Source organism: Phascolarctos cinereus, unplaced genomic scaffold, assembly GCF_003287225.1.
Source record: "Phascolarctos cinereus isolate Bilbo 61053 unplaced genomic scaffold, phaCin_HiC Scaffold_4;HRSCAF=312, whole genome shotgun sequence".
Classification (NCBI taxonomy): Eukaryota; Metazoa; Chordata; class Mammalia; order Diprotodontia; family Phascolarctidae; genus Phascolarctos; species Phascolarctos cinereus.
In genome coordinates this window covers 414,708,236-414,735,979 of record NW_027555847.1, presented here as the reverse complement: position 1 = coordinate 414,735,979, position 27,744 = coordinate 414,708,236, and the positions used below count along the sequence as shown (strand labels likewise).

Here is a 27,744-nt window from a genome sequence, read left to right as displayed (position 1 = left end):
TATATTATTTTCTGTATCAATTTCCATAAAATATTGCCATTAATTTCTATATTTAAAACTGTAAAATTAAAAATCAGCTGGGCTGAGAGGCATTATTGTGAAGCAGACAGCAATCACACACACACATATGTGCACATATAAATATAATATTACTCACTCTTTGGCCTTGAGTACTGAACACCGTCCAGATGGCAAGCCTACTGACAAGTAGTCCCACAGAGCTGAAGAAACCTGATGTTTCAGATTCCAACGCAAACCCAGAAACTGAAAATCTTTACTTAGCAACCAAAGGCTATTTGTTGTCACACAAGCTCTCCGTTCTGAGCAAGCCTAAGAAGCTTCATGGGGACGGGGAGAATGTGTTCTGAGAAAGAGAACACTATTTTCTCTTAAAATACAAAATTGTGAAAAGAAGCATAAAAAATCCTATTTGTTCTCTAATTTTAAGTTTATTGTGACAATTTCTGTCCTTGGGTTCAATGTGGTTTGTTGTCAGAATGTGAGGATGAGGTGGGGAGGGCACAAAACAAATAAAAAAAGGGCAAAGGTTCATAACCTTTTTTTGGGTCAAGGCTCCTTTCACCATCTGGTGAAGCTGATCAACATCTCCTCAGTAGAATGTTTTTAAATGCATATAAAAAATACAGAGGATCACAAAGTCAATTGTGTTGAAATACAATTATCAAATTTTAAAAAATTCCTAGATACCTTTAAGGGTCCAGGCCAGGTTAGGAACTCTTGACCATAAATATAAATTTTTAAAAATTAAGGAAAAAACTTTAATACTAATTTTCTGCTGATGAAACCATAAGCCCATAAAGCATGGAACATCATAATCTCTGAAGAATTAAAAACGAAGATGACCCAAGGGCAGTACAGAGAAGCATGGTGAGCTGCTACATATTTCCAAAGATAACTTGCTTGCAAGACGTAGAATAGAAAATATCATCATTCTTCCTGACTGAATGAATGCAAGTAATTCAAGGCAGTGATTGTGTCAGTTACTTGTGTCTTTGTATCCCCAGCACTAGTACCATGCCTTGCATGCAGTAGGTGCTTAATAAATGGGTGATAACTTGAAAATATATCTATCAACATATGATCAGTAAAAGAATGGGGTCAAGTCATGTGGTGAGGTAAGAGTGAAGGAAAACAGATCCCAAAGCTGAGGAAGGAAGTGACAGAAGCAAAGAATGCTAGATAGAAAACCAGGGAAGATCCTTCAAGGAGGATTCATGAGTGACCATGAAAAAGAATCACACAGGATAAAGATGAGTTACAACCTGCAGGTTTAGAAGGGAATACCCGCATCAGCAGAGTTCATGAATATATTCAATTATTTAAGTATATTTGTTTAACTTTTTGAATAGTTTCCATATCTGAACTAAACATATATTTAGAAAAGCATTTGGAACCACTCAATCTATTAATGTCATTAATTCTGATTGTAGGGCAAATAAAATTAAGCCACCTGTGAACTAGTTCTACCTTTAAAATTCAATAAAGCAGATTTCTAAATATTTAAGTCTCACAAGTACCTTCTATTGGGGCTCTCTGCCTTCTTTATTTTGCATACTTTAAGTCAAAGGATAATTAAACTGCCATATATATTACCTCTTCTGTCAAAGGGCATATCGAGCAGGTGGTTTTGAAAGGGACATAAACATTTCTAGAATTTATAATGATGTAATGGTTTGGGCCAGCCCATATTATATATGTGAGGGGTCCCATTCATAAAAATTGCTCATGTTGACCTCTCCCTCTCCTTAATTCCATGGCGCTTTGTCATTTAGAATTTAGTTTGATAATTTATTGTTTCCTGTGCATTAATTTCATCTTCTTAAATAAATGACTTCCTTTAGCACCTCTACTTGTTATATGTCTTAACACCTAAAACAATATAGGAGACATAGGAAAAACGTCATAATTAACTTCTAGGTTGACTCATAAACAGGAATATGGTAGTTATAATTCAATTCTACTAACATTTATAAAATACTCACTGTGTGTATAGTGCTGCTGTGAGTCAAAAATGACAAAGACAAAATTTAAATAGTCTCTGCCTTCAAAAGCCTCACACACAATGATGTGTAAAAAAGGTTTACCCTATCTAGCCAAGTGGCACAAGGAAAGGCCTACAGTCAGAAGGACTTGAATTCAAATCTGGCCTCAAACATACTAGTTATGTGACCCTGGGCAAGTCACTTAACCTTTGTCTCAGTTTCCTCTTAAAATGGGGATAATAATAGCACCTACCTCCAAAGCTGTTGAGAGAATCAAATAAGATATTTGCAAAGCCTTTGGCACAGTACTAGCACAAAGCAATTCTTTCCTTCCTTCTTCTCTTCTTCCCTTCCTTTCCTCCTTCCTCCTATGTTCCTTCCTTTCTTTTTTCCTAACTTTTTTCCTTCCCTCCTTCATTCCTTCCTTTCAATTATCTTTCCCTGTTATATACAGAGTTTTGTCTTGCTATCCTTAAGTTAGAATTGGGAGAATTAGACTTGCTTTCAATACCTGTTTTGAGAGATTATGGAATTTCTTTTTTTTCTTTTTCAGGCAATTGGGGTCAAGTGACTTGCCCAGGGTCACACAGCTAGTTAAGTGTCAAGCATCTGGTCTGAGGCTGGATTTGAACTCAGGTCCTTCTGACTCCAGGGCTGGTGCTCTATCCACTCCACTACCTAGCTGCTCCTAAGATTGTGGAATTTCAAGGAAAAGCTGACACCTTGGTATTTTGTCTTGTATTTAGAGAATTTTAGCTATGAAATCTTTATCTAAGATAATACTGAGTTACTTAGGCATTGGGATAAGGCACTAACTACACTAAATTGGTTTAGACTTTTTATTTCTATTAAGTACATGGAATACTGCCAAGGGATTCTAAGAAATAGCTAGAAAAGTATGATATATGTTTGGGTCATAGCACAGTCTTATGCCACTCTGAAATTTAAAGCTTGTAAATTTGACTACTAGTTTGATAATAAGATTCTCCCCCCCCCATGTAGCAATGCATAGATTTAATACTGTTTTCTGTTTGTCATTGAAGCCTCAGGGCCTCATAGTATCTAGTACATAACAGTATTTAATGCTTGTTGAATGAATAAATATCATCTGGCCCCACTCACTCATTTTATAGATGAAGAAACTGAATCCCAGTGAGGTTAAACAAGTTGTTCGTGGTCACCCAGACCATATGTATCATGAGCAGAAAATGAAGCTGACTCCACACCATGATATGCTCCAGAACATAAAATGAGAAGTTTATGGATTCTGTTATCATTGTAAAAGGAGGAAAGGGATATAGCATTCTTAATATGGAGATGGGAAGGCATAGGAAAAGTGCAAAGTTTCTGATTTTTTTTGTTTAAACTGGGAAGTGGAAGGGGCAAGAAAGGGTACCTGGGCCAGAATGGAGGTCTTTCTAAACTCACACTGTGAGATGCTTCTCTCCCAGTCACTCAGTTTAGCAGTTCATATACTTTATTTCCCTTTTATTTTTCTTTTTAAAAAAATCTGATTTGCAGAGAAAGGATGAGAGATGAGAGGTGTTTTTTTTTAAATTAAAAGAGCAGCATTCCTAGAGCTTCCAGAGTGTTTAATAGGTAGGTTAACTGTACCTCCTGGGTTTAGCTAAGGTAAAAGGGTCCTAGGAAAGTCAAGTCTGAGTTAGCATAATAGCAAGATGCTTTTCCAAGAAGCAGCTACAAAGACTGAATGTTCCAAAAATTGTTATCTCAACTGTCATTACCCAAGGGCCAATGTCCATTCTGGTTTGCATTTAGTGACATATCGTTAGAAACCCACACTCTAGAGTTGGCCCAACTCTAGATAATCTTGGGACACTACAAGATGAAATGGATAATATCCTTCCCTAAAGCTCACTCTATTGGCATTCTTTGTACCTTTAATTCCTGCAGGTATTGGGAAGGGGGGGAGAAGCATTTATCCATGTGCATTTTTATTCATACCAAGTTTTTTTAAATTAACATAAATGTAGATAAACTAAGGGGACTGACATTTTGGGAAGCATTAGTTGTCTACTATAAGAAAGTTCAATAAGTAACCCTACCCTTTCCCTTCAAGGCTTATATTTACACAGACACCTTTCTTCTCAAGCATTTCAGGAAATATATTCTTTCAGACACTGCCCATAAAATACGAGTAAAGATAAAACACAAATATATAGAGAATAATTATATCTCATAACATTTTGGGGGATCACTATTTTAATACCATAGGCTTATATGCATCTATATAATAGGAAGATTTAAATTTTTGATAATAGACACAAACACATATTTATGTTTGTGTGAGCCGAATATGTAGGCCATATTTTTCACTCTGGCTTGTCCAATTTAATTACCCTATTTAATAAACAATTCTTATATCCTTTGCTAAGACTATTTAATGCTTCAGTGAGATGCCCATGCAAATTACTAATAATATTGGGAATTTTTTTTCTATTTTTGCACAATGCAGAGACTGTAGGGCATGAAAATTAATTTGCCATTGTCAAGTCACCTAGCCATCCTAATGGGATCAAATTTAGTCTGCAGATGTTATAGTGAGACACAAGAAAAGAGGTTCTTGGTTCTGGTCTGCAAATTATTAATTCTGTTAAAGTTCAAAAGGTAAATAAGTGCTTAACTGGCAAAAGACACCGGATAAAATAATGACAGTCCACTAGTTCAATACTGTACCACTCAGTTTCCAAATGTTATAGCCTTTCCGAGGCACCATCTAGTTCTAGTTTCTACAAATATTAATAGAGTTCCTAAATGCCTCAGAACAAGTCCTTGATGATCCAGAGAGATAGTCATACCTATTCATTTTCCCTTTCCCTGACTTAAATGAAAAGTAATGCTCAACAAGGTATGATTATATCTATCACTTCTTAGCTCTAAAACTTTCACTGGCTCCCCAATGCCTACAGGATCAATGAATAGACATTTACTGCATACCTGAGAAGCAGTGTGTGGCATAATGCAGTGACATCAAACTGAAATAAAAACAGAGGCCACCAAGCAATACATAAGTATCTATGTAGGCCATGTATTGACTTAGAAAAACACATATTAACATGATCTATGTTCTATTGTATTTTGAATTATTTTGTTAAATATTTCCTGATTGCATTTTAATCTGGTTCCCTGCATGTATGACACTTGATTTAGTGGACAGTATTGGACTTGTAGTCAGGAGACCTGGATTCAAATTCCACCTCAAACTGTAAGCAAGTCACTTAACCTCTCAAAAACCTCCATTTCATCATCTATAAAATGGAGAAAGAAGAACAAAAGAGAACAGAGCAATTCTAAGCCCAAGCTAGTTGTGTGATTCTCCTGGAAGTTAAGTAGGCATGGATAATATAAGAAAAAAAGTCCACCGTTTTCACTGCACTGCCTTACAATCCTTGATAGAAACAAAATGTCAAAGAAAAGCATGACATTTCTTCTCAATACTATTTCTTTGAATCCAGTGATGTTGGATTTTTGGCTAGGAGTGCCCAGGTTTTACCATGGCATCTAATGATGCCAGTGGGATATTCCAATAATATTAGAAAGAGGCATGGCAGACTGAGGAATTGATGGAACGGGGTCCTCAGAGACCTGAAGGCAGGCCAAATAAGCCTAAGAGGGAAACAAGTTTAATGCATGTATTTATGGCAGCTGGAACTTATGATAAGACTATAAGCAGCCTTAGGCTAACTGTCAGCTCATCCCTTCTTGCCTTGGGCAGAATTTCTGGAAAGCCTCAGACAAAGAGAGAACCCCACATGAGGACATTTTGAGAATAAAAGCAGAAAGAGGCTGGAGGAAAGCTACTGTCTTCCAGGACAAGAGATTTAAACATTTTGCCAGAGCATCTACAATGGATAGGAGGGCTCAATACTGGAACATTATGCCACATAATGATAGAACAGGGGCAATTCCAATTCTTTCCTGACCTATGGGAGTTCCTCTTGAGATAATTCAGATACAAAGTCTGGGACTTACCAAAGGGGCAGACCACAAACTGCTATGCTTCTCTGGGAAGGGCTGGCATAGATTGACTTAGGTCTGTCAAGTCCCAGAACGGCAGGGGCACTGAGGGAATGGAGTGCTCTGAGTCATAAGGGCCCCCTCACAGCCCTAATCCCACTGGCATCATTAGATGCCGTGGTAAAACCGGGGCACTCCTAGCCAAAAATTCTAAATATAACAACATTTCTGTCTTACTCTTCCGAATTTTAATTATTTCCTAGTTAATAATGAATGGTGTTAAACCCCATTCTGTGGAAGAAGACAGACTGGAGAGGATAGACATTTAATAAATCAAAAGACCAGGCAACTTTCAGAATGTGGATCCAAAATGGACCCAGTTCTTTTCTGAAGCTTTCTCTTCTGGACCATTGTAGACTGATCCACCTTCAGCTCCATCATTCAGTCCTATGTAATGTGTGCTCAAGTGGTGCTTTTCCTAAGATGAGATATCCTTTTGCCTTCTATAAGGCAGTCTGCCAAACCAACGATATTTTCCATCTACCTTACTACAAAAGGGAACAATTCATGCAAACTGTGAAGAGGGGTCAATGTATTTAGGAGAGGAAAAACATATTAGTCCTTGTCTCATTTACTCCTTTCATATACAGACTCAATTCTTCACCCACCACACCACAAATCCTGCCCTATTTTTTAAAAAAGGTCTTCCATCTTTAATGGGCACTGGCTACCAGACCTTTGAAAACAAGATGATCAAGCATAAGTCTAACTTTTCAGAGTCCTAGGTGGTTCTTTACAATGACCTCTGGGGACACATATCCACAGGTAGATTAAGTTAGTCTCAGGTAACAAGTTTTATAGGAAAAGAAACATCAGAATTAGAAGGAACTTCATATTCAGAACTTGTCTCATATAAAAAAGGAAGCAATAGAAAGGAAACAAATATCTCTTTGCCTTAGAATGCAGCATAATAGGTTTAGAGGTAAAAGGATCTTAGAGGTCATCTAGTTCCATCCTCTCATTTTACAGATTTAGAAACTGAGGCCCAAAAAGGTTAAGTGACTTGCCTAAAGTTATGTAGGCATTCAGTGACAAAGTAGGGATCTGAATCCAGGTCCTCCGACTCCAAATCCAGGGCCCACTGCACTGCCTCCTCACATAGGACTTTCTGTCTTGAGGCTTTTACAATAGCTTGCTCTCATACCTGGAATGCATTTCTTCCTCATCTCCATCTCTTGGAATTCCTGGTTTCTTTCAAGACACTGTTCAAGCACCACCTACTTCATGAAGTCTTTTCTGATCCTCACAGATGGTAGTACCTTCCTCCCTAAAATACTTTGTATTTATTTTGCATATATTCAGTATATACATATATTAATATGTCTTTACTCCATTAGAATATCAGCTCCTAGAGGACTTATATGTCCTTATATTCCCAGTTCTTAGTATATATGCCTATGCCTACACATATCAAGTGTTTTAATAAAAATCTTTGTGATTTTTTCTTCTACTTCCCTCCTGCCCTTTTTTCTCCAAAAGAAATCTGAGCAGACAATTTGAGTCCTCTCCTCCAAACTGGATGTAAAGTTATGAGTTGACTGCCAGCTGGCGTTTATAATACAACTTCATCCTTCTGCTAATTTAGCAAATCTTTTATTCTATCCAAACTCTAGTCATTTTAGCCAACTAAAATTTAACTGGGAAGTCACCAAAGGTCTTATCTTCACATTGCTTCAATTCCCTGCTTCAATTCAGGTGTTGAAGATTGGACGTAATGTGGCTAATTTCTCCTCTTGAGGAAGAAAATTTCTCTGCCATCAAATACACTTCTTGTTAGAATCACTCCTAAGAAATACCTACAAATCCTTAGCTTTCAATGAAAAACTCCTAGCAGCAGGTGTTCAAGATCACATCCTCCTTCAAAAATAGCTTCAAGTTTAACCTACCTAATTGTAGGGCTATTTCTGAAAAGTTATTCATGGTTTTTTGTAATTCAACACTGTGATGGTCATACAAATATTTCCCAGGTCCAAGATGTCTTGTTGCCCAGGTGAATATTACTGACATAAGATGAATTTTTTGGATAATGGGTTTTCACAAGAGACTTGACCTAGAACTTGTTCATGAGTGATTCCACAACAGTCAATCCATGAGAACTAATTAATTGCTCTAATTCAGAGGTCTTCACCTGGAGGTCTATGAATGTGTTCTCTTTTTAAAAAATAATTAGATAACTATATTTTTATATAATTGGTGTCCTTTGTATGCTTACATATTTTATTGTATTCATTTTAAAACATTCTGAGAAGGAGTTGATAGGCTTTACCATACTGTCATTCATGGATGGAGCCAGAAATCTGGCCCACTATAGTCCCAGGATGACTCCACTGTCATCTTTGAAGACCACAAAAATCACCATAACAAGGCTGCATCAATGAGCTCCATTTCTAGGTAGGCCAGATGATTCAAGATATTGATCAGAAATCTGGAATGCAATCCCTCAGTGCAGGCCTAAAAAAATTCAGATTTTCAAGAGTCTCTCTCTCAGGTGACCATGACGTTGGATCTGAATGATACCACAATGGCTTGGCTCTCATCTCAATACCATCTGCCAGGAATAATATATATTTGTGTAAACCTCTGTCTGCTCTGTAGATCATTATGATGCTTTGCTTCAGGCTCCTATGTGTTGTCAGGATGGCTTGAAATCATGGCTTAAGAACTGACCATTCTGAGCTGGAAAAGTCTTCAGTTTTAATTTTATTTTTAATTTTAAGAGCTACTTAGTTAAATTGGAAGTGTGGGGAAACAAGCCATATTTAGGAAAAGGCTCCTATATTCAAAATGGCAATTCTAAAGATGCTATAATATAACATTTCTTCCTACTACTTGCCTGGAGACGGTTCTGCTTAAGTGCCTCCTGAAAGCATAATATTCTCTCTCACAGGTCCAGGACGCCATTACACTTAGGATATAAAGCTGTTAATATCTTACCATACAGTTCATGGCAAAGTGATTGTGCTGTGTCTGAAGCTCCATAGCATGTGGATGACTTGTTCCAATCTCAGTGTAGCTGTTTAAGAACAGGCCTTTGTTGTGTGTGATCCAGTCAAACATCTACCAGAAGGAAAAACAAAAACAAACAAACAAAAAAAACAAAACCCAACTCAATATTACCCTGAACACAATGGCATCATATTCAGGTATGGTGGCACCAGGCTAATATGAATGGCCTACAATTCTCACAGAGTGGAGTATTTGGCTTCAGAAGATTAAATTCTACCGAGAAAATATATCACAAAAAGTCAACACCAGTATAAGTCAATCACTGTGAACTACACATCAGAGAACTCAAGAGATGAGGGGAATATTAAAAATCAACTAATCCAATCTCCATAATTTGCAAAGGATAAAACTGAGATCAAGAAAAGTTTAATTAACTGTTCAAGGTTACATAAAGGAAAAGTGATAAGGCCAGGTCTAGAACCCAAAGCTAACCCAGTGCAATGTCCTTCCCACTAAACCTCTCCTCAGCTTTACTTCATTATTTCTGAGAAAAAGTAATCCAATAATAAAGAATTTTTTAGCTTTTGAATGAGTTTTAGTATATGGCTAGGTTATTGGAATTGGACTGTTCCTTACAAGAGGAATTTTGAAAACAAAGATGATAGTGTCCATGGGGAGTTCCATCCAGACACTCCTGAGAAAAAGTTGTCAATCAAAAGAAGGATCATTATGATCAAGGGAACAGTTATGGGGACTGGGAAATGAATATCAATTAGCAGCTGGCCAGATTTGAACCACTGTGCCAAAGTTGGTGATCAATTTTTCTCATAAGCCAAGGAGGAAGGTACTACTTAAAAAAAAGTAGAAATGATACACACATTAAATATTTTCAAAACACTATTGTATATCATGTGGTCTACATCACTTACAAATAAGTATTTTGTTTCACAGATGTAGATCTCATTTTTCTCTAGACTACAAAATATCCCTTCATCCATGAAGAAATTTCAATGAACACAAATTAAGAGTGACTAACTCACCCCATGTTTGGGGCTCACAACAAATTTCTATAAATAAATGCTCTATTTTCACATATCATTGCAGTTGAATTAGAAAGTAAATGCCTAGGGTTGACTTTCACACCATTGTTCTGTCTAAAATACAAGAATAAAACATGACATTGTGGGTACTTATTTTTTATATTACCCAGACAGCCATTTTAAAAAAGGTTTATTAATTCCAGTAACTGTCCCTCTGTCAGAAAACTTAATAATGTTCTATCCCACTTATGAGGATATTAGCCATTAACAATAAACACATTTAATTGCTTTCAGCAGCATAATTCTACAAATAATCCATTCCTATAATTAAAACAGTTCATTGTGCTACCCGACATGGCACTCAAAAACCAAATGGTCAGTAACTATTCAATTAAAATTTCTAAGGTGTCTTTTCATAACAGTTTGAATAAAAATCAAAAATGTAGTTAAGTGACATTGGCTAAATAGGAACTTATTAGATTCGAACTAGAACAGACTAGTATTTCCTAGTTTTTGTTCTGCCTCTCATTTCACTAAATCAGATAAACTAAAACCTGGTCATGAGGCACGACGGCACTGATTCCTCTTTCCCTCTGCTTCACATTTTGTGTATCTCCCTCTTTTACCTTTTCAGCATCCTGTTCAAACAGCCGCAGCTGAAAGCACTGGTCCAGTTTTAGCTTCCTCACATGCCACATCTGATGCAGATGCTGCCGTGTTGAGTGAAGTCTATCCAACATGGTGGACACTTTGGGTAAGAGATTCTGCAAGTCTGCATTCCCTGACCCAGAGTTCTTTTTGGGAAAGCTATCGCTGCTCTGTATCCGCTGGAGTAGCTTCTGCCCTTCCAAATCCAAGTCCTCTATGGGGGCCTTGATCACTTTCTTCTTCAGCTGAGAATGTTCCTCAATCATGTTCCGAGCCCCCTCCAAATCCTGAGGCAGCTCCTTCTTGGCTAAGATATCCTGAAGTTCCTCCAGCCTAGATAGCATGTGAGTTGCGTTGCTAATGTAATCTTCAAAAGCCACTCTGATTTCTATCCATTCTTCATGGTTGTATTCCAGGCAGCCCTCAAATTCAGGTGTTAGCTGAGAAGGATCAACTACTTTGGTAAGGCCTTCTAAAGAGACCATATTTGTCTTAAGAAGAAAAAAAAAACATGTATGAGAAAACAAAGAATTCACATTTGTGTATTGTAATTTCAGTACTATTTTTGTTGCTCTGTCATGGATTTTAAAACTTAAGGAAAGTAATTTATTTATAGGACAAAAAAAAAAGACATACCTTAGTTCTTTCCCCATAAAAATAAAAGCAGCATGGTCAGCAAGAGGGTGAATTCATAAAAGCATCATGTAAATGTTTAGAGAGAACATCCCATTTGTGGAATCTGACATATTTTGATCAGAGCCACATTAGAAATCAATTAGTTTCCTTCCAAGAAATCCTGACATTAACTGATTGGAGGTTATTTAACCATGACATGAGTTTCCAAAATATAAGCATAAGGCAGATGCAATAGAATTTTACATTCACTAGTTTCTTGACCTTCAGTCTCCCTCCTTTATAAACTATCCTATTACAACCATGTCTCTCCCTACTGAGAACTCTGTGGCAATTACAGTGGAAAGATGAAAAGAAACCTGGTTCTAGAGAGGATGGCTAGAGAACCTAACACTTCTGAACTACAGGAATGTGGGCAAAGTCACTTAATATCCTTGGACTCAGTTTCCTTATTTGTAACATGAGAGGGTTGTAATAAATGGCCTTTGATGTTCCCTGCATTTGTAGATCTAATATCTTATATAAAACAAATCTCTGACTTCAGACTTTTCCAAAGTCATTTCCCCGCCCATGGACTAATACTTGCTGTCTACTTAGTTGATGATTAGACATTCTGGAGGTCTGGGGTGACTTGAATCTAAAAAATGTATTGGTGTTTTTTTTAAAGCATGTTTTAACCATTTTTACATAAGTTCTTTACTTGGAAAAGTAGATTGTCAACTATAAATTAACATATTCCTTTCAGGAGCATTACCTAATGGACCCATTGTGGACCTCAAATCAACAGTATCTTAAGTCTAAATTCATTGTTGAATGATTACAATGATGTCCATCCATAAAAGGAATTTTGTTTTTTAAAAAAAAGTCAGAATGTCTAATCATCAACTTGCTCTTTCAGTTATCGGCTATATGGCACTCCTGCCAAACAAACTTCATATTCTGTCTGCTCCAATTTCCTCTACCCTGTAAAGGATGAGGCATGAACAGCTAAAGACAATAACACAACCTGCTGAAATTGGAAAAAAATAGTGGGATCTAGAGGACAGAAACGATTAGCTCAGCACAGTGCCTGACACACAGGAGGTGCTACATAAATGATTACTCCCTTCCCCTTCCCCTTTCACAAATGCAAAAGCACAAGAAACGCTAATAATCTGCTTCCCTTTTAAAAAGTGAATAAGTTTACTAGGTAACATGGTGCATGCAAGAGAGCTGAACTGAGGGACAGAGGACCAGGGGTCACCTTGACTGGCCACTTAATGTTTGCATGACTTTGGGCAGATTACTTTACTCTCATTGAGCCTCTTCAGTTGTAAAATGAAGGGGTTGGCCTAAACGACCTCTAAGCTCTAAATCTGGGGTCCTTAATGGCCATATGCTTTAACAATCTGTCCTATATTCTGACCTGAAGAAAAATATGGAAAGTTTTAGTCAATTATTACTCGAGCAAGAAATAAATCTATGATCTGAACTTCAACCTAGCTAGTTGTAAAATAGGATTTCTGCTTTACAGAAGAGATGTCATAAAAGAAAAGGAAAAAGCAGACAAGTTATAAAACAACACAGCTGAATGAAACTAGTTTACTCATATAATCTACCTTGCTAGTTTATATAAATTAGCTTATATAAGTAAACTAGTAAATTATACAAGCATACTCATATAAACTAGTTGTATCCAGGATATAAAAAAAAGGTTTGATGGAGATGAGGTCATTCTGGTACTGGTCCTGCTTCTGCTCCTACCTCTAAATGCCCAGTAAACAAGACTTAGCATCAGTTTGCAAGTTAAAACCCAGCACTAGACAAAACATCCAAATACAGAGACTTTCTCCTAAACCAGCATTTGTGCCTGTAAGGTTGCTGCAGGTTAAGTCCCATCCCTAAGGAGCCAGATTCATTTGCACTGACTTAATAACTTCCTGAAGGCAAAATCCTGGAGGCAGTCACCTGCACAATCTATCTAAGAGAGGAAAGACAATATACATATACAGTGATGGAAAAAATGGTGAAGGAGACTTCAAAAGTCCAGAGACAGGCTCAGCAGAATGCCCCCAAGTTTTGCATAATTACACTGCCAAATCACCATTTTCCCCTTTCTGTTGGAAAATAAGGCAGTACATAACAAAATGTACCTGCTTCGAGGTGTCTAAATTTTTTTGATGAGAAATACTTCATTAAAATCTAGTGAAATGCCATTCAATGGTGATCCTTTTCTTCGAATGATAAGTATAAGCCAGGTGCAAGATGGTAGCATAAAGTTGACTGACTTCATCTTTCTTCTGTTTGAGCTGGTGAAACTAAATTTCTTAATCCTATACTGACTTCATATTGTAATTACAAGATGAAGGATCAATATAAAAGAAACAAAGTGGGGAAGTGGAGAAGCAGTAAGGGCAGAGATGCAGCAACAGTTATACTTAACCCTCATACTGGACATAACTCTGGGCTAAAACTGTTCAAAGGAAAAATCTACCAGAAAAAAAAAAGCTTACACAAGCAATCAAGTTCTATTAAAAACATTCATGGAAGAGTAGAATTCTTTATTCCCATTATCACCTCATCAAACCACCTCACAGGATGTTAGTACCTTATAGAAGTGAGGAGGTGAAAATGGGGTGGAAAAAGAAAATTGGAGCATTTAGGACTAGTACTCACTCCACTGTTTAGGGGGCTCACAGTTAAGTCAACTAGGATTAAGTCACCTGTAAGTAGATGCCTCTGACTGGCCTTCAATTCAGTCTAAGTATCATTAAAGGAACACCCTCCTCTTTACCTCCTGCCTCCTCCCACAATCCTCACTTTTTTGTGTGTGAAAAGGACTCCTAATTAAAGCAACTAAACATGCTAGACCACTCTCCTTACTATTCACTTTGGGTCAGAGTATTGGGAGCTGCAAGGGGCACAGCACTCTTTTTTCATTTTTAACTGCAAGGAAACTAGAGTCACTGTGTTCCTCTTTGGTTCTCCCTCATTTTAGAGGCATAATTTGGTAATCCTTTTACCCAAATACAGCTAATACATTGTCTATGTGGAGTGCAAAAATCCTATCAAATTTTTGTTTCATTCACAGAATGGTCATACCATACCCCAGTTCCACACCCATTTTTCACTCTCTCTACCCAATCCTTCATTCACTGTTAAGCAATATCTAAGGATATATCCTTATAGTACTTTGGGGATAGCCGCTACAAGTTTAATGACCTATAAAAAATAATCTACTCTCTGACTAAATGATGAATAGGAGTTGTCACATAATTAACCAAGACCATCACATTGGCCAGCCTTGCTACAATAAAAATTACCTCAAATTCAAATTTAGAACTGCCAAAGTTAGTCCTTTGTTTCTGCCAAAAGTTGTCTGGCTTGATTATCAGTGCAACATGAATACAACAAGGAAAGGACTCTTGCAAAATCTTCAGTAGAGGCTTAATAGAGTCCCATTTGGATCCACGCATGTCCACAATAACTGTAAATCCTCGTTTACAGACTTCTTCGCTGTGGAAAAAGGAAATAAAAAAATAAATATATACAGCAGGGGTAAACTAAATAGCTATATGTCACACTAGTAACTTCATATATAATGATATATTTTTAATTAACTTTTTAAATTTTTAATTAAATATTCAGGAGATGGTCATTCAGTTTGTTGATAATGTATCTTCAGTGCAGTCAGAATATCAGGAGAACCCGAGAGAACAGTGCCACAGAAACCAAGAAAGAGGTTAAGTTTGGAATGAAAGTGTATAAACCTATATATAATGCATGTTTTATTCTAGATGACCAAGCTGGACATGGAAAGGAAGGAAGGAAGGAAGGGAGGAAGGAAGGAAGGAAGGAAGGAAGGAAGGAAGGAAGGAAGGAAGGAAGGAAGGAAGGAAAACAATGACTGGTTATTGATATGGAAGTCAAATCAAAACCAACTGTCCCTGTCCAAAGAGATTATCAACTAATTAGGAAAAAAGGTAAAATTATACATCAGAAGAAAATATAACAATGAGATAACACTATATACAAAAGTTTAAACATGACCTGTTCTAATGATCTCTCATCATCTAATGATGCTCTCAAAGGATAGGGAGAGAAGACACACTGCACTGCAAATCACTAAATGACCTTGGAGGTCTCTTCCAGCACTAAATCTATGATCTTATGAAATCAGTTGTTCCCAGCTTGTGAATGATAAAGAAACTGCAAGGAGTTCATCTCCTCAAATAACTCAATATAATAAAATGAGCTAATCTGCCTTCTGTAGGCTGAATCAATTTCCCACAAATATGTTTTTACTATTTTTCCAAACGTATATAAATGCTATTGTGAGTAATAAATTAAAAATTCATTTAGAAATGAACCAATCAACCAACCAAAAAGAATTCTTGGCTCAGAGAACTGAAAATAATAATCCGAATGAGGTTTTACCAGTGCCCTCTGAAATCATTTATCAAGAATCATCAAAATTTATTTTAACAAATAAACATAACCTTTTCCTGTATCTCTTAAGGGGGAAAACAAAAGTGTTCTCTTAGGCGGAAAAGACTGTAGAACTCTTGGCACAAAGGGATGGTCTTTAAAAATAATTGTTACTAAAATACTTAATTCTAAAACAATAGAAATTCTAGTCTGCAAGTTATTTCCCTGATTCAAGATGGAGAAAGCATCTCTCTCACCAACTTTTCAAGATTTCCCCTACTTTCTTTGCCATATTTCTTTTACTCTCCTTGTTAAGGCTCTATGGCAAAACAGTCAGATATACAAAATCTTCAAGAAAAAAGTTTAGGAGCAAGCTTTTTTTTCAAGCTTTACTTCGATCAATGAGCAACATTTTTCCTTGATGGCTGGCTGGTAGGAGAAGGGAAGGGAATAAGCATTTATAGAGCACCTACTACATGCCAGGTACTGTGCTAAGCACTCTACAAATATTACTTCATTTGAGCCTCACAACAACCCTGGAGGTAGGTGCTGTTATTATTTCCACATTACAGTTGAGGAAATTGAGACAAAGAGGTTTACTTGTAGTTTACATAAATATCAGACACAGATAGATATAAAGATATCATACAAGGTATTACAGTCAGAATAGATATATTTTTTTAAAAAGCTCACTTTCTCCTTAAAATTCCCTTTAATCCAGGCAGGAAAGAAGTACATTTGACTTAGGGTCCCTTGGTAACAGCCTCAGGTGCTGTATTCTAGGGAAGGCTATATACATAGTCAAGGAACAATTCTAATCCTCACTATTACATAGTCTGTTCACTAAAAACAGCTTGTGTGGTCTAATGGTGTTGGAGCCAGATCATTAGCTAGGTAATGATTGTAAAGCGCTTTGAAAATACCAAAGTACTATGTGAATGCCAATGATAATTTTAGGTTTTCACCTAATTTGAACCACTGCTTTACTGTGACAATGGAGAAATCATCTGACATCTAGCCTTAGGCAATCAACCTTGGAAACAGGCCTAAATTTAAATCTTTGTAAAACTAAATGCTACACCTAAGTGTGGATTTTCTGCTTAATTACATGTTTAAAATTATCTTCTCTGTACCCTTTACCACAGAATGCTAAAAAATAATACATTAATCTGCAACATGTATATGCGTATATACATACACAGACATAAACCCCAACCCACTTGTTTCTTATTTTGATTTATAAAGATGATAAATCTTTTACATTGTAGGGTTTTTTTTAAGGTTAGAGTTCATATTATACCTATATTCCTATGTGGATGACAAAATGAATTAAGAATGAGTTCTTATCAGCATGTTTGTTGTAGTGTGGCAGCTGAGTCATACCTGGTTAGATTCAATGAAGCAGAGGATTTACATGATTGAAGGAAAAGATAAATTTGGCAGGAGTTACCATATTACCCCCTTTCAAAGTTCCCTAAATAATTGATTCCATTTAAAACTGGTTGATACTTATATAACTCATTCTCACACCATCATTTCCCTCCACTTCCTGTCTACTCTCTGTTAAGAAATTTCAATCCAAGTAACCATATAAATGGAAACATATTGTGCTTCATTGCCTAATTTGCATAAAATATAGAGCATTTAGACTTGTTAAAGTCAACCAGGCCCATCAAAACCAATTAATCTGAGTCTTATTAAGTTTTAATGGGGCTCAGCATGCTAGTTCTCATTCAAATATTTACTTTAGGTTTACATAGGTCAAAGTACAGAAATCTATCACTGCATAATGTGCTACTAATTCTATGATGTACTTTAGCATGCTATTGCTACTGAAGTACTTAACTCCACCAACAACAGTATCTGTGTTCATATACCAAATAAATGCCATCAGAAAACCTGCAGCTATGTTTTATTAGTTGCCTTACCGTCCCCCGTAATTTAAATATTAATCTTCATTAGATCAAGATAGATTTTATCATAGACAATCTTTCTCTTAACATAACCTACACAACACTACAAAGCTTTTCCACTTGAAAAAGGCTTAGAAGGAATCCTAAATAATTCCAGGCTGTATAGCACAATACTTGGAAAACAATAGATTGGAGATTATCTGGAATAGCCAAGTGCTTTGTACTCTCTAAAGAAGGTTTAACTATTCATCCTCTCCACCAATCAAATAGTTACTACCCAGTTGCTTCAAAAATAGTAGCTTAATAGTGCTAACTGTGCATCTCTCTCCTAATCCATTTTTTTTCCAAGTAGAAAATGAGGTGCTATTTAAAGAGTAATGAATTACGGGCATGTAAGAGGCCGGTTTGTATTTATAGAGACCTAATCAAATGCACAATTCCTAGCAAGAGAGTGGTTACATGCCAGACATTCATACAAAGGTCCTTACTTCAAGACATGTGCTACATGACACACATCTGCCTATTTGCCAGTTGTTTCCAAGGGCAATTTGCCCACAGTCCTTCCTTTCCTTTAAGATAAACAGAATCCCAATTTAATAGTAATGTTCTCACTCGATGTAGCTTTCCTCTTTTTCTTTTTTTAAAATAGTTTTCTAAAGGAACAGAAGCTTGACTTTACTGGGCACAGAGCTGATGAAAGTGATTTCCTGTTTAAAAAGTGAGGGATGAAACTGAAATCTTCAATCTACTATAACTGTGACCTTAAGTAAGAGGGGAAGCACCATGTCAGAATAGATTACTTATGAAGCCACCTGTAAACTATCCTTGAGAAAAGCAAAATGTTCCAGAATACATTTGGCACAGAGTATACTAGAGATTTAAATATTCAGGCAAGGGAAAAACTCAATCAAAGACTAGAAAAGTACCAGAACTAATATTATTAGAGTTGTTGCTATAAGCCTACAGACAGAAAACTGAATAACATCTTCAATGGCAAATAGAAAGACTTGTCCAGCTATTTGCTTCCCCAGAAGATTCACACGGGCATTTCACTGTGAGTTTTACTACTTCAGCTGTTAGCACCAAAGGGAAGCAGGTGAGGGGAACAGAAAATCAAGCAGAATAAGGCAGAGGTGACAGCCCCCCTGAATAGCCTTCTATTCTGTTCAAACTGAATCTAGTGAACTGTGGCCAGCTCTGTGTCATTTTAAAGAGAAACATCAATAAACTGGACTATATTCAGTAGGATGACCAGGATGAAGAGGAATCTAGAAATCATGCCATATGAAGAATATTGTTTAAACTAGAGAAGAGAAGGAAAAAGAGCAAAACAAAGACACAGGATCATAGACTTAGAACTAGAAGGTACCAACTCCCTCATTTTATAGGTAAGGAAATTGGGCCCCAGAGAAGTTAAATGATTTGCCTAAGTTCACACAGGTGGGAAGTCAGACAGGCAAAATTCAAACCAAGATCTTTTAACTCCAAATCTTACCCTTTTTCAACAGTGTGACACGTGGAAGCTGTCATGTAGAAGAGAGACTTGTGCTTTGTTCCAGAAAGTATAACTAGACTCAATGGACAAGAAATGACAAAGCAAAGATCGATTAGCACCTGTTGGGATGTTGTAGAGGGGACTTCCTATAGTGGGAAGGAGGTTGGATTAGAGAAACAGTTTAAAGGCCCCCTTCAACTCCAAGATTCTACAAATGTGTAGAATCATATAAAGCAGAAAAACTAAAGGGAAAGGAGAAAATGATCGCCATTTCCCAAAGGGGTTAGATCTCTACTGATGATCTGATGAAATGATGAACACTTAAAACCTAGCATGGTAAGTTGAGCCATAAAGTTTCAATATTCTATATATGAAAATGGTATCAATGGACAGGTTATACAAAGGTACACTTGTCACTGGGTAATCTTATTTGTCCTAAATTTATCTCTTTCGAACTTGAAGGAATACCTCCATATTCTAGTATACCAGAATTGGATAAACAAAACATGCTCCATTTATCATTACCCTTCATGATCTTAAGAGACCTTGATCATGTCTCTTAAGAATCATAATCTTTTTCATTTTTCCTCATATGCACAGATATGGTAATTGAATCCATAAGAGCTGATGAGATCACCAAGTGAAATAGTTTAAAGAAAAAAACAGAGAAGTCCCAGGTCAGAGCCTTGGAGGTTATCTGTGGTTAGTAGTTACAAACCAAATGAAAACACAGCAAAGGAGAGAGAGAAAGATTGATCAGACAGGTAGGAGGAGAACCAGGAGAAAGCTATGTCACAAAAACCTAGAAAGAAGAGAACATCAAAAAAGAACAGGAAAGGAGCAGCTAGGTGGCATAGTGGATAGAGCACCGGACCTGACGTCAGGAGGACTTGAGTTCAAATCCGACATCAGACCAAACACTTGACACTTCCTAGCTGTGTGACCCTGGGCAAGTCACTTAATCCCAATTGCCTAAACAAACCCCTACAAAAACAAAACAAAACAAAACAAAAAACCCTAGGAGGAGTGACAGTATCAAAGATAGCAGTAAGGTTTAAAAAAAAAGGATGAGGATTGAGAAAAAGCCATTAAATCTGGCAATTATGAGATCACTGGCAACTTAATTTCAGTTAAAATGATGAGTTAAGAAGCTCAGAAACAGAGAGTTAAGAACCAAGTGAGAGGGAAAAAAGTGAAGACACCTATTATAGATAACTTTCTCAAGGAGATGAGCCACAAAGGGCTGGAGAGGCATGAGATGATAGTGGAGGGGATGGACGGATCGATCAAGTGAGGGCTTTTTTGAGGATGGGGCAAACATAGGAGTATCTGTAGGTAGTAGAGAAGGAGCCAGTAGACAGGAAGAGATTACAGATCAGTGAGTAAGTGAGGCTCATACAGAGGGCAACGTGCTGAAGAAATTGGAATGGAATGGGATGTAGCTGTAGAGAGGCTTGCCTTGGGAAGAAGAGCTACCTCTTCATGTGAGACAGGGGTAAAGAAGAAGAGAGTATTGGAAGGCATCTGAGTGATGTGAGCTGAGGAGGAGGGAAGAAGAAGCTCTCAGTGAATTACCTAAACTTTTTCCTCTCTTTTGTTAGCTATCCTATAAATTAACTTACAAAACATATACCAAGAGTAAGAATAAATGTATCCTTCAAAAAGATAGTATCTTTTATAAAGTTAGGCTCTAATAATACCTCTCACCAAGACTGCTGGGTGACCTATAGGGAAAAGAGGTTGTTTATTTTTTCTAAACACCAGCATTCATACCCTCCACCCCAAACCACAGGCACAACTGTTATGAAATAAGCTGTCAGATATTTTGAGGAGTAATTGATGGTTAAATGGAAATTCATACTTTAGATATTTTGTTTCTTGCCCCGATATAGATATACATGGTAGTGACAGCTTCTACACAAATAATGCTTTGGATTAACTGAATATTTTTATAACACAGTCACTGACAAAAAGGAGTAGAGAATGGGGTTTGTGGTTTTGATTGTTTAGTCTCGATCTGTGACTTCATCAGAGTGAAAACTCCCTCCACCAATGCAGACTGCAACCTGTTCTTCAACTTATTATAGTCTTAAGAAGCTTAGGGGGCACTTGAGGGGCAAAGTGACTTGTCCATGGTCACAAAGTTAGTATTTATTGAAGGCAGGACTTGAACCTATGTCTTCCCGAACCCAAGGCTATTCTTCTAGCCAATGTGCATACATACATCCTTTATGTGTTTGTGTTTATGACAGTAAATTAATTTTTGATTATTGCCCCACTTGTACCCTAATAAATGGGATATGTAGGTAAACAACACGTGACTATGATTTCCCCTTCCAATGGACCACTTTGCAATATGTTTAAATCAGTACCACAGTGTGTCACCAGGATACTCTACTTCCCCCTATTTTGATGTATGTTAATAAAGCAACAAGAAATGTGTCAAAAACATCAACTAGAAAAATTAAGGAAATCATCGTTAACTTGAGTATAAGTGGCTGCTGGGGACCAATCATTTATCTAAAAACATTAGTTAGGTTCCTATTACATAAAGACCTTTTTTGCTAGGCACAAGGAGAGACATAAAGATGACAAAATACAAACTGTACTCTCAAGGAATTTATAATCTATTGATTATAAGAGAAAACATATACAAATTAGCACAAAACCAAATATTGTTGGATAAATCTGTTTAAAAAATTATGGAAAAGTCCTATGACAAGTTCATGAAGTATTTGTTGGGGGGTGGGAGGAGAGACAGGAAGAGATTGCTTTCAACTGAAGAGGACTAGTGAAAGTTTCATATGAAGTTGATAATAAAGGATAGACAGGATTTTATTAGGTAGAGTTGGAAGCCTAGAGTGAGGGGTGGAGAAGAAGGTATTTAAAGTATAAGGATGGCATGACCAAAGATGCAGAAAATGTAACTGTGTTGGGGTGGGTAAGCAAGTTTGATTTCAATGTAAAGTACATGAAGAGTGAGGAGATAAGATAAAAAAAAGCTGAAGCCAGATTGTGAAGGTTTTGAAAACTAGGCTAATAATAATAGCAGTTCACATTTCTCTAAGAGAGCTTTCAGGTTTACAAAGCACTTTCCTCACTACAGCCTCATGCGAGGTAGGTAGCATGAGTAGTATAATTCTCACTTTATCTATAAGGGAAAACTGTGACTGAGAGAAATTCAGTGAATTTCCAAAGATCACATTGCTAATAATGTATGTGAGAACCAATGGGGAGTCACTGAAGGTTTTCAAAGAGTCCACGAGTGATGTGTTTGGAGCATTCATTAGGAAGACTAATCTGGTTGCAATTTGTAGGATAACTCTGGAAGAGGGAGCAGGTGAAGACAGGGAGACCAGGTAATAAGTGACTGCAGTAGTTCAGGCAACAGGCAATGAGAGCCCTGAATTGGAATTAGGGTTTTGGGAATAAAAAGACAAGAATGATGAAAGAGACATTTTGGAGAGCCAAATGATAAGATGCAGAGACTGAATCGATAAGGGAAGTGTCAAGAAGACATTAAGGATGGCACACTCCTGGGAAAATGAGGGCACCATCAAAAGTTACGTACTAGTCAGATTAAGTAAATTACCAGAATGTTTTACCTTTTACAAATTACAAGAAACAAAAATCACAACTTACCTAGGAATACAGGCTAGGTATGAAATTAGTCTTCTCAGATCTTCCTGTCGTATTCTATCATGATTGCTGCGAGCTGGAAAGGTTAAAATGGGACCTCCACGTTTATCTCTACCACCTGAAAAACATACATTCAGAAAACACTTAGAAAACACACAGAAGGCAGTAATAGCAAACCAAAAGAAAACATGACTCTGCCTTTGGATTTTTTTTTAAAGACTTCATTTCCATCCAAACGAATGATACAAGACATACTGTGAAAAGCTCATTTTAATCAAAAGCAGCAGTCAGGTACAGCAATGCCAACAGCCAAGAGTCCTTGTTTTACCATAGGCATGCCAAGGCTATTTCTAATCTCTTGGCAGCTCATCGAATGAAAAATGTCAGTGGGTCACCACACAGCCCTGCATACCATTCACAGTATGTTGCTACATGAACTGTCTTTTCAATGTGTTTTGTTCTTCCTTCATCTAGAAGAATGAATTTTCATTTTGGAAGAAAAAAGTTTAAAGTGTATATGTACAGAATAAATTTACCTTTAGTAGCATTTAAATCCTCCCTTTTCTACCAAAGAAAAAATCTACTTCTAGCCCTGAAAGAAAAGGGATGGAAAACAACTATCCCTGCAGGTGCTGCAACCGATGCTGATGGCCCTGAAAAATGTGTGAAATAGCTGGCATTTATCTAGAGCTTTAAGATTTGCAGAGCTTCTTATATACATCAGCTCATTTGAGCCACAACACCCCCTGAGGGAAGTCCTTAAAGTATTATTCAGGTGTTACAGATGACAGATCTGAAACTTAGGAAAGATGGATAAATGCAGAAAGAAAAAAAAAATATACACACACACACATACATATATATACACATACATATACATATATATACATATATATGTATACACACACACACACACACACACACACACACACACACACACACACACACACACATATATATATGACATCCATACACTCAAGGTACTTACAATCTAGTCGGAGAAATGAATAACAATGCACAGCAGTATATTATGAACCTTAATCAGTGACACAGGGAATGCTCTGTAAGTTCAGGAAAAGGAAACTCACTTCTGGATGGGGATTCTCAAGAAAAGTTTCTTCATAAAGGAAGAAAGGCCAGAACTGGGCTTTCCAAAATAGGTTGGATTTGGATAGGTAACAGTTGGAAAGAAACTCCACAAACCACATTCAGAAGAATGCTTAGAACCTAAGTTATTGTTGTTGTTCAGTTGTTTCAGTTGTGTCTGACTCTTTGTGAGCCCATTTAGGGTTTTCTTGGCAAAGATACTAGGTTTGCTGTTTCCTTCTCCAGCTCATTTCACATATGAGGACACTGAAGCAAGCAGTGTTAAGTGACTTGCCCAGGGTCACACTGCTAGTAAGTGTCTGAGGCCAGATTTCAACTCAGGTCTTCCTGACTGGAGTCCTGGCATTCTACTCACTGAGCCACCTAGCTGCTCCCAGTACATTAGGTAAATGCTTAATAAATGATGGTTGATTGCATTGTCAAAAGACCACAGATTTAGAATGGGAAAGGACCTTATGAAGCCATCTAGTCCAGACCTCCCATTTTTCAGATTAGGGAACTGAGATCCATAGTTCTATGGTAAAATTAGAAGAACTGATATTTGGATCCAAGTCCTCTGACTCAAAATTCATTATTTTTCCTTCTACTGCACCATTTGCCTTTACTCTACTAAGAATTCTTTGAAAGGACTCAGCATCCTCTCAAATGATCGTTTTATTTGAAGACTTCATACTGATGGCAGCCTTCTCCAGTTTTAACTAATCTTTTTTACCACAATATCTGATCAGCAAGGATTAGCAATCAAGTCAATATGCTCATTGCTCTCTACTACCACCACCAAGCCCTGGTTCTGTCACCCTAATTCAACAACTTCTTCTGCTTCAAAGTTCATGCCATCTGACTATACCCACTCTCTCCAAATCCTCATCATTTACCCACCACCTAGAAATTCTCACAACTTTCTCCAAACTTTGACACCTAGCTTTAACGCCTATTTATCTGCTCCTCTTCCCTATTATCCTTAGAGAGTGTGATATCCCAACTGAAGACTCTTCTAATGTGTCTTTGAAATTCGGAACTCCCTTTTTCATTCTACTTCAGCCAACATACTCCCCAACCCAACTTAGATTTCGGTATCATCCAGAATGACCTTACCTCCAAGTTCTTGAATTCTGCAATGCCCCTCAGCACTTTTCTTGCTGTCTTTCTACTTCTCCCACTTCCTTCCCTTACAAGTTTCTATCTTTCTTTGTATCCCCATCCTTTAGGCACCATCCCTGGCACATAACAGGTGCTAAATAAATGCTTACTGACTTGACAGGATTGCCACCTCCAGCCCCTCAATTTCTCTTTTTTCCTCCCAGTCTATCAATGTCATTCTGGTCCCCTCTACCTTACTATTAACCCTATGATCAGCCATTACCTTGGTGCTTTTTTTCTTTACTTTTAACATCCGTCCTCCCAGTGCTTAAACTGGGATATTTCTATTACCTACCTACTCTGCCCTTGTTTCACAGAAGATAAATGCTACTAAGGAGGTCCTAAAACCATGCTGGGCACGTCCACTACACATGTATGCTTATCTAACCTCAAGGTGGCCCTCGTGCTTGACAATCATTTTGATGATCTCTTACTATCACATTCCCAACAGTGATTTGGACAATCTCTTATCCCTTCTAGTCCCCAGTTATACTCCCTCCCATTTCATTCTCAGCAGATGACCTCACTTCCTATTATTAATGAAAAGATTGAAGTCATTATATAATTATATGTTTAAAGCAGAAAAGTGGTGTTGATGGTAATATAAATATCTCGTATTGTTGAGAAACATGAGTCTAATAAGAAAAGTCATAGTCATGGTCACAACTGTAGTAAGTGAGAGAGGTAGGATTTGAACTCAGATCCTATGCCTCTAAATCCAATATTCTTTCCCCTGCACCACACTAACATGAATTTCTCTAACTCCCCTCTCCATTTCCTCTAAGCTCTTCAAAAAGCCCATACCCTCAGCTCCTTCCCTCTAGTCTCCATGTTATAGGTGACTGCCTTGTAATCCCTGTCCTTAGAACTTTGATATATCAAAATTCTTCCTGATGATATGGTCCCATTAACTACCTCTGTTATCTCAATACATTTTCAATGTCTCCCTCACTTTGTCATCCTGAAGACTAAAAACAAACTAATATCCTCTTGCTTCTCTTTATCGGCAAACTTTTAAACATAATAATCTACACGTATTGTCTCTGGTTCCTCATTACCTGCTTGCTCCACAATTACTTCGTATTTAGCTTCTATGCCTACCTCTTATGAAAGTGACCATAATGACTTTATGAGAACCCCCAAGCAGTTGTGGCACTGTGCTACTTAAGACCCCAGGTAGCTCAGAGCACAGGCCCAAAGATGAAACTTTCCCAGAGACCTAAAAAAAGATAGGGGAACATGAACACAAATGCAGACAAACAGGAAAATCACCCAGTTAGCCCCATAGCAGAAAGTCATGAGAGGTTTCCTCTGCTTTTCCAGCACTCCTTCCCTTTAACAGTTAGTTCTCTGGCCATAATATAAGGATTTTGATATATATGTGTGAACAATAGCCTAAAAGTGAGCTCTATACAACCAATCAGTTGTCAAATCCTAATGACGCTAACCCCACAATATCTCTCATGTGGCTTTTTTTGTGGTGGCAAAGAACTGGAAACTGAGGGGATGCCCATCATTTGAGTAATGGCTGAGAAAGTTGTGTATATGAATATAATGGAATACTATTGTGCCATAAGAAATGTTGAAAGGAATGGTTTCCAAAAAAACCTGAGAAGACTTGTATGAAATGATGCAAAGTGAACAGAACTAGAACAATTTATACACTAACAGTAATATTATAAAGATAATCTACTTTGAAAGACTTAGTAACTGATTGATACAATGACCATTCACAAATCCAAAGTACTGATGATAAAACATACTATCTAAATCTAGATAGGGAACTGATGGACTCAGAGTGCAAACTGAAACATATTTAATTCTATTATTATTATTATTATTATTATTATTATTATTATTATTAGACATGGCCAATATAGAAATGTTTTGCATGATTATCCATATTTGTAATGGGTTTTGTTTTTAATTAATTAAATTAAATGGAATTAATTTGGAATTAAAAATGTATCACTTGCATGCACTTTCTAATGTTCATTATAACTCAAACCTCTTCTCATTCACAAAGTCATCTCTTGCAGTTTAGACTAACATAATACCTTTCTTTCTGGTCTTCTTCCCTTCAGTCTGTCCCCTCTCTAATTCACCCTTTCTCCAAACTATTGCACAACAATTTTCCTATTGTATTACTCTGATTATGTTACTTCAAATTTAAATATATTCAGTGGCTCCCCAGTACCTATCAAACATAAATTCCTGACTGTGCCATTTAAGACATCCCATAATCTGGATCAATCCCATTTTTTCCCAGCATTTATAGAATCAGAGTATCAAAGTAGAAGGGGACGCCATAGACCACCTAGTCCAACCCACACCTGAACAAGCATCCATCTATAAAATCCCAGAAAGTAGTTATGAAATCTTTGCTTGAAAAACTCTTTTGTAGAGGAACCCAATACCTCATTCCATTTTTGCATAGCTTTTTAAAGAAGTTTTTCCTGACAGCAAACTTCTGCCTCTGCAATGTTGACCCACTGCTCCTAGAAAAAGTCTTATCCCTTTTTCATTTGACAGTTCTTCAAAAATATTCAAGAACAGTATTCATGTCTCCTAGCATTTTCATTTCTCCAGTGTAAATATCCCAAATTCTTTCAACTTATCCTCAAGTCTTTTCAAGAACTTGGTTACCTTCCTCTGGAAATCTCTCCCACTTACCAATATGCTTCCCAAAATGTGATGTTCAGAGCTGAATACAACTTGAAAGATATGGTCTAACC

The 27,744-nt window shown here is 37.1% G+C and overlaps 1 protein-coding gene across 5 annotated transcripts in view; it reads right to left on the bottom strand.

Moving 5' to 3' along the window:
• Nucleotides 1-27,744, bottom strand: part of TRIO (trio Rho guanine nucleotide exchange factor) — a 501,384-nt gene that overhangs the window by 267,432 nt on the left and 206,208 nt on the right. For all 5 annotated transcript variants that reach the window (XM_021008648.2, XM_021008649.2, XM_021008653.2 and 2 more), the window contains 4 exons: nucleotides 22,766-22,880; nucleotides 14,611-14,803; nucleotides 10,654-11,166; nucleotides 8,976-9,098 (listed from right to left, as the gene is read on the bottom strand). In XM_021008648.2, coding sequence (XP_020864307.1) covers nucleotides 8,976-9,098; nucleotides 10,654-11,166; nucleotides 14,611-14,803; nucleotides 22,766-22,880 — 944 coding nt within the window. The remainder of the gene's footprint in view (nucleotides 1-8,975; nucleotides 9,099-10,653; nucleotides 11,167-14,610; nucleotides 14,804-22,765; nucleotides 22,881-27,744) is intronic.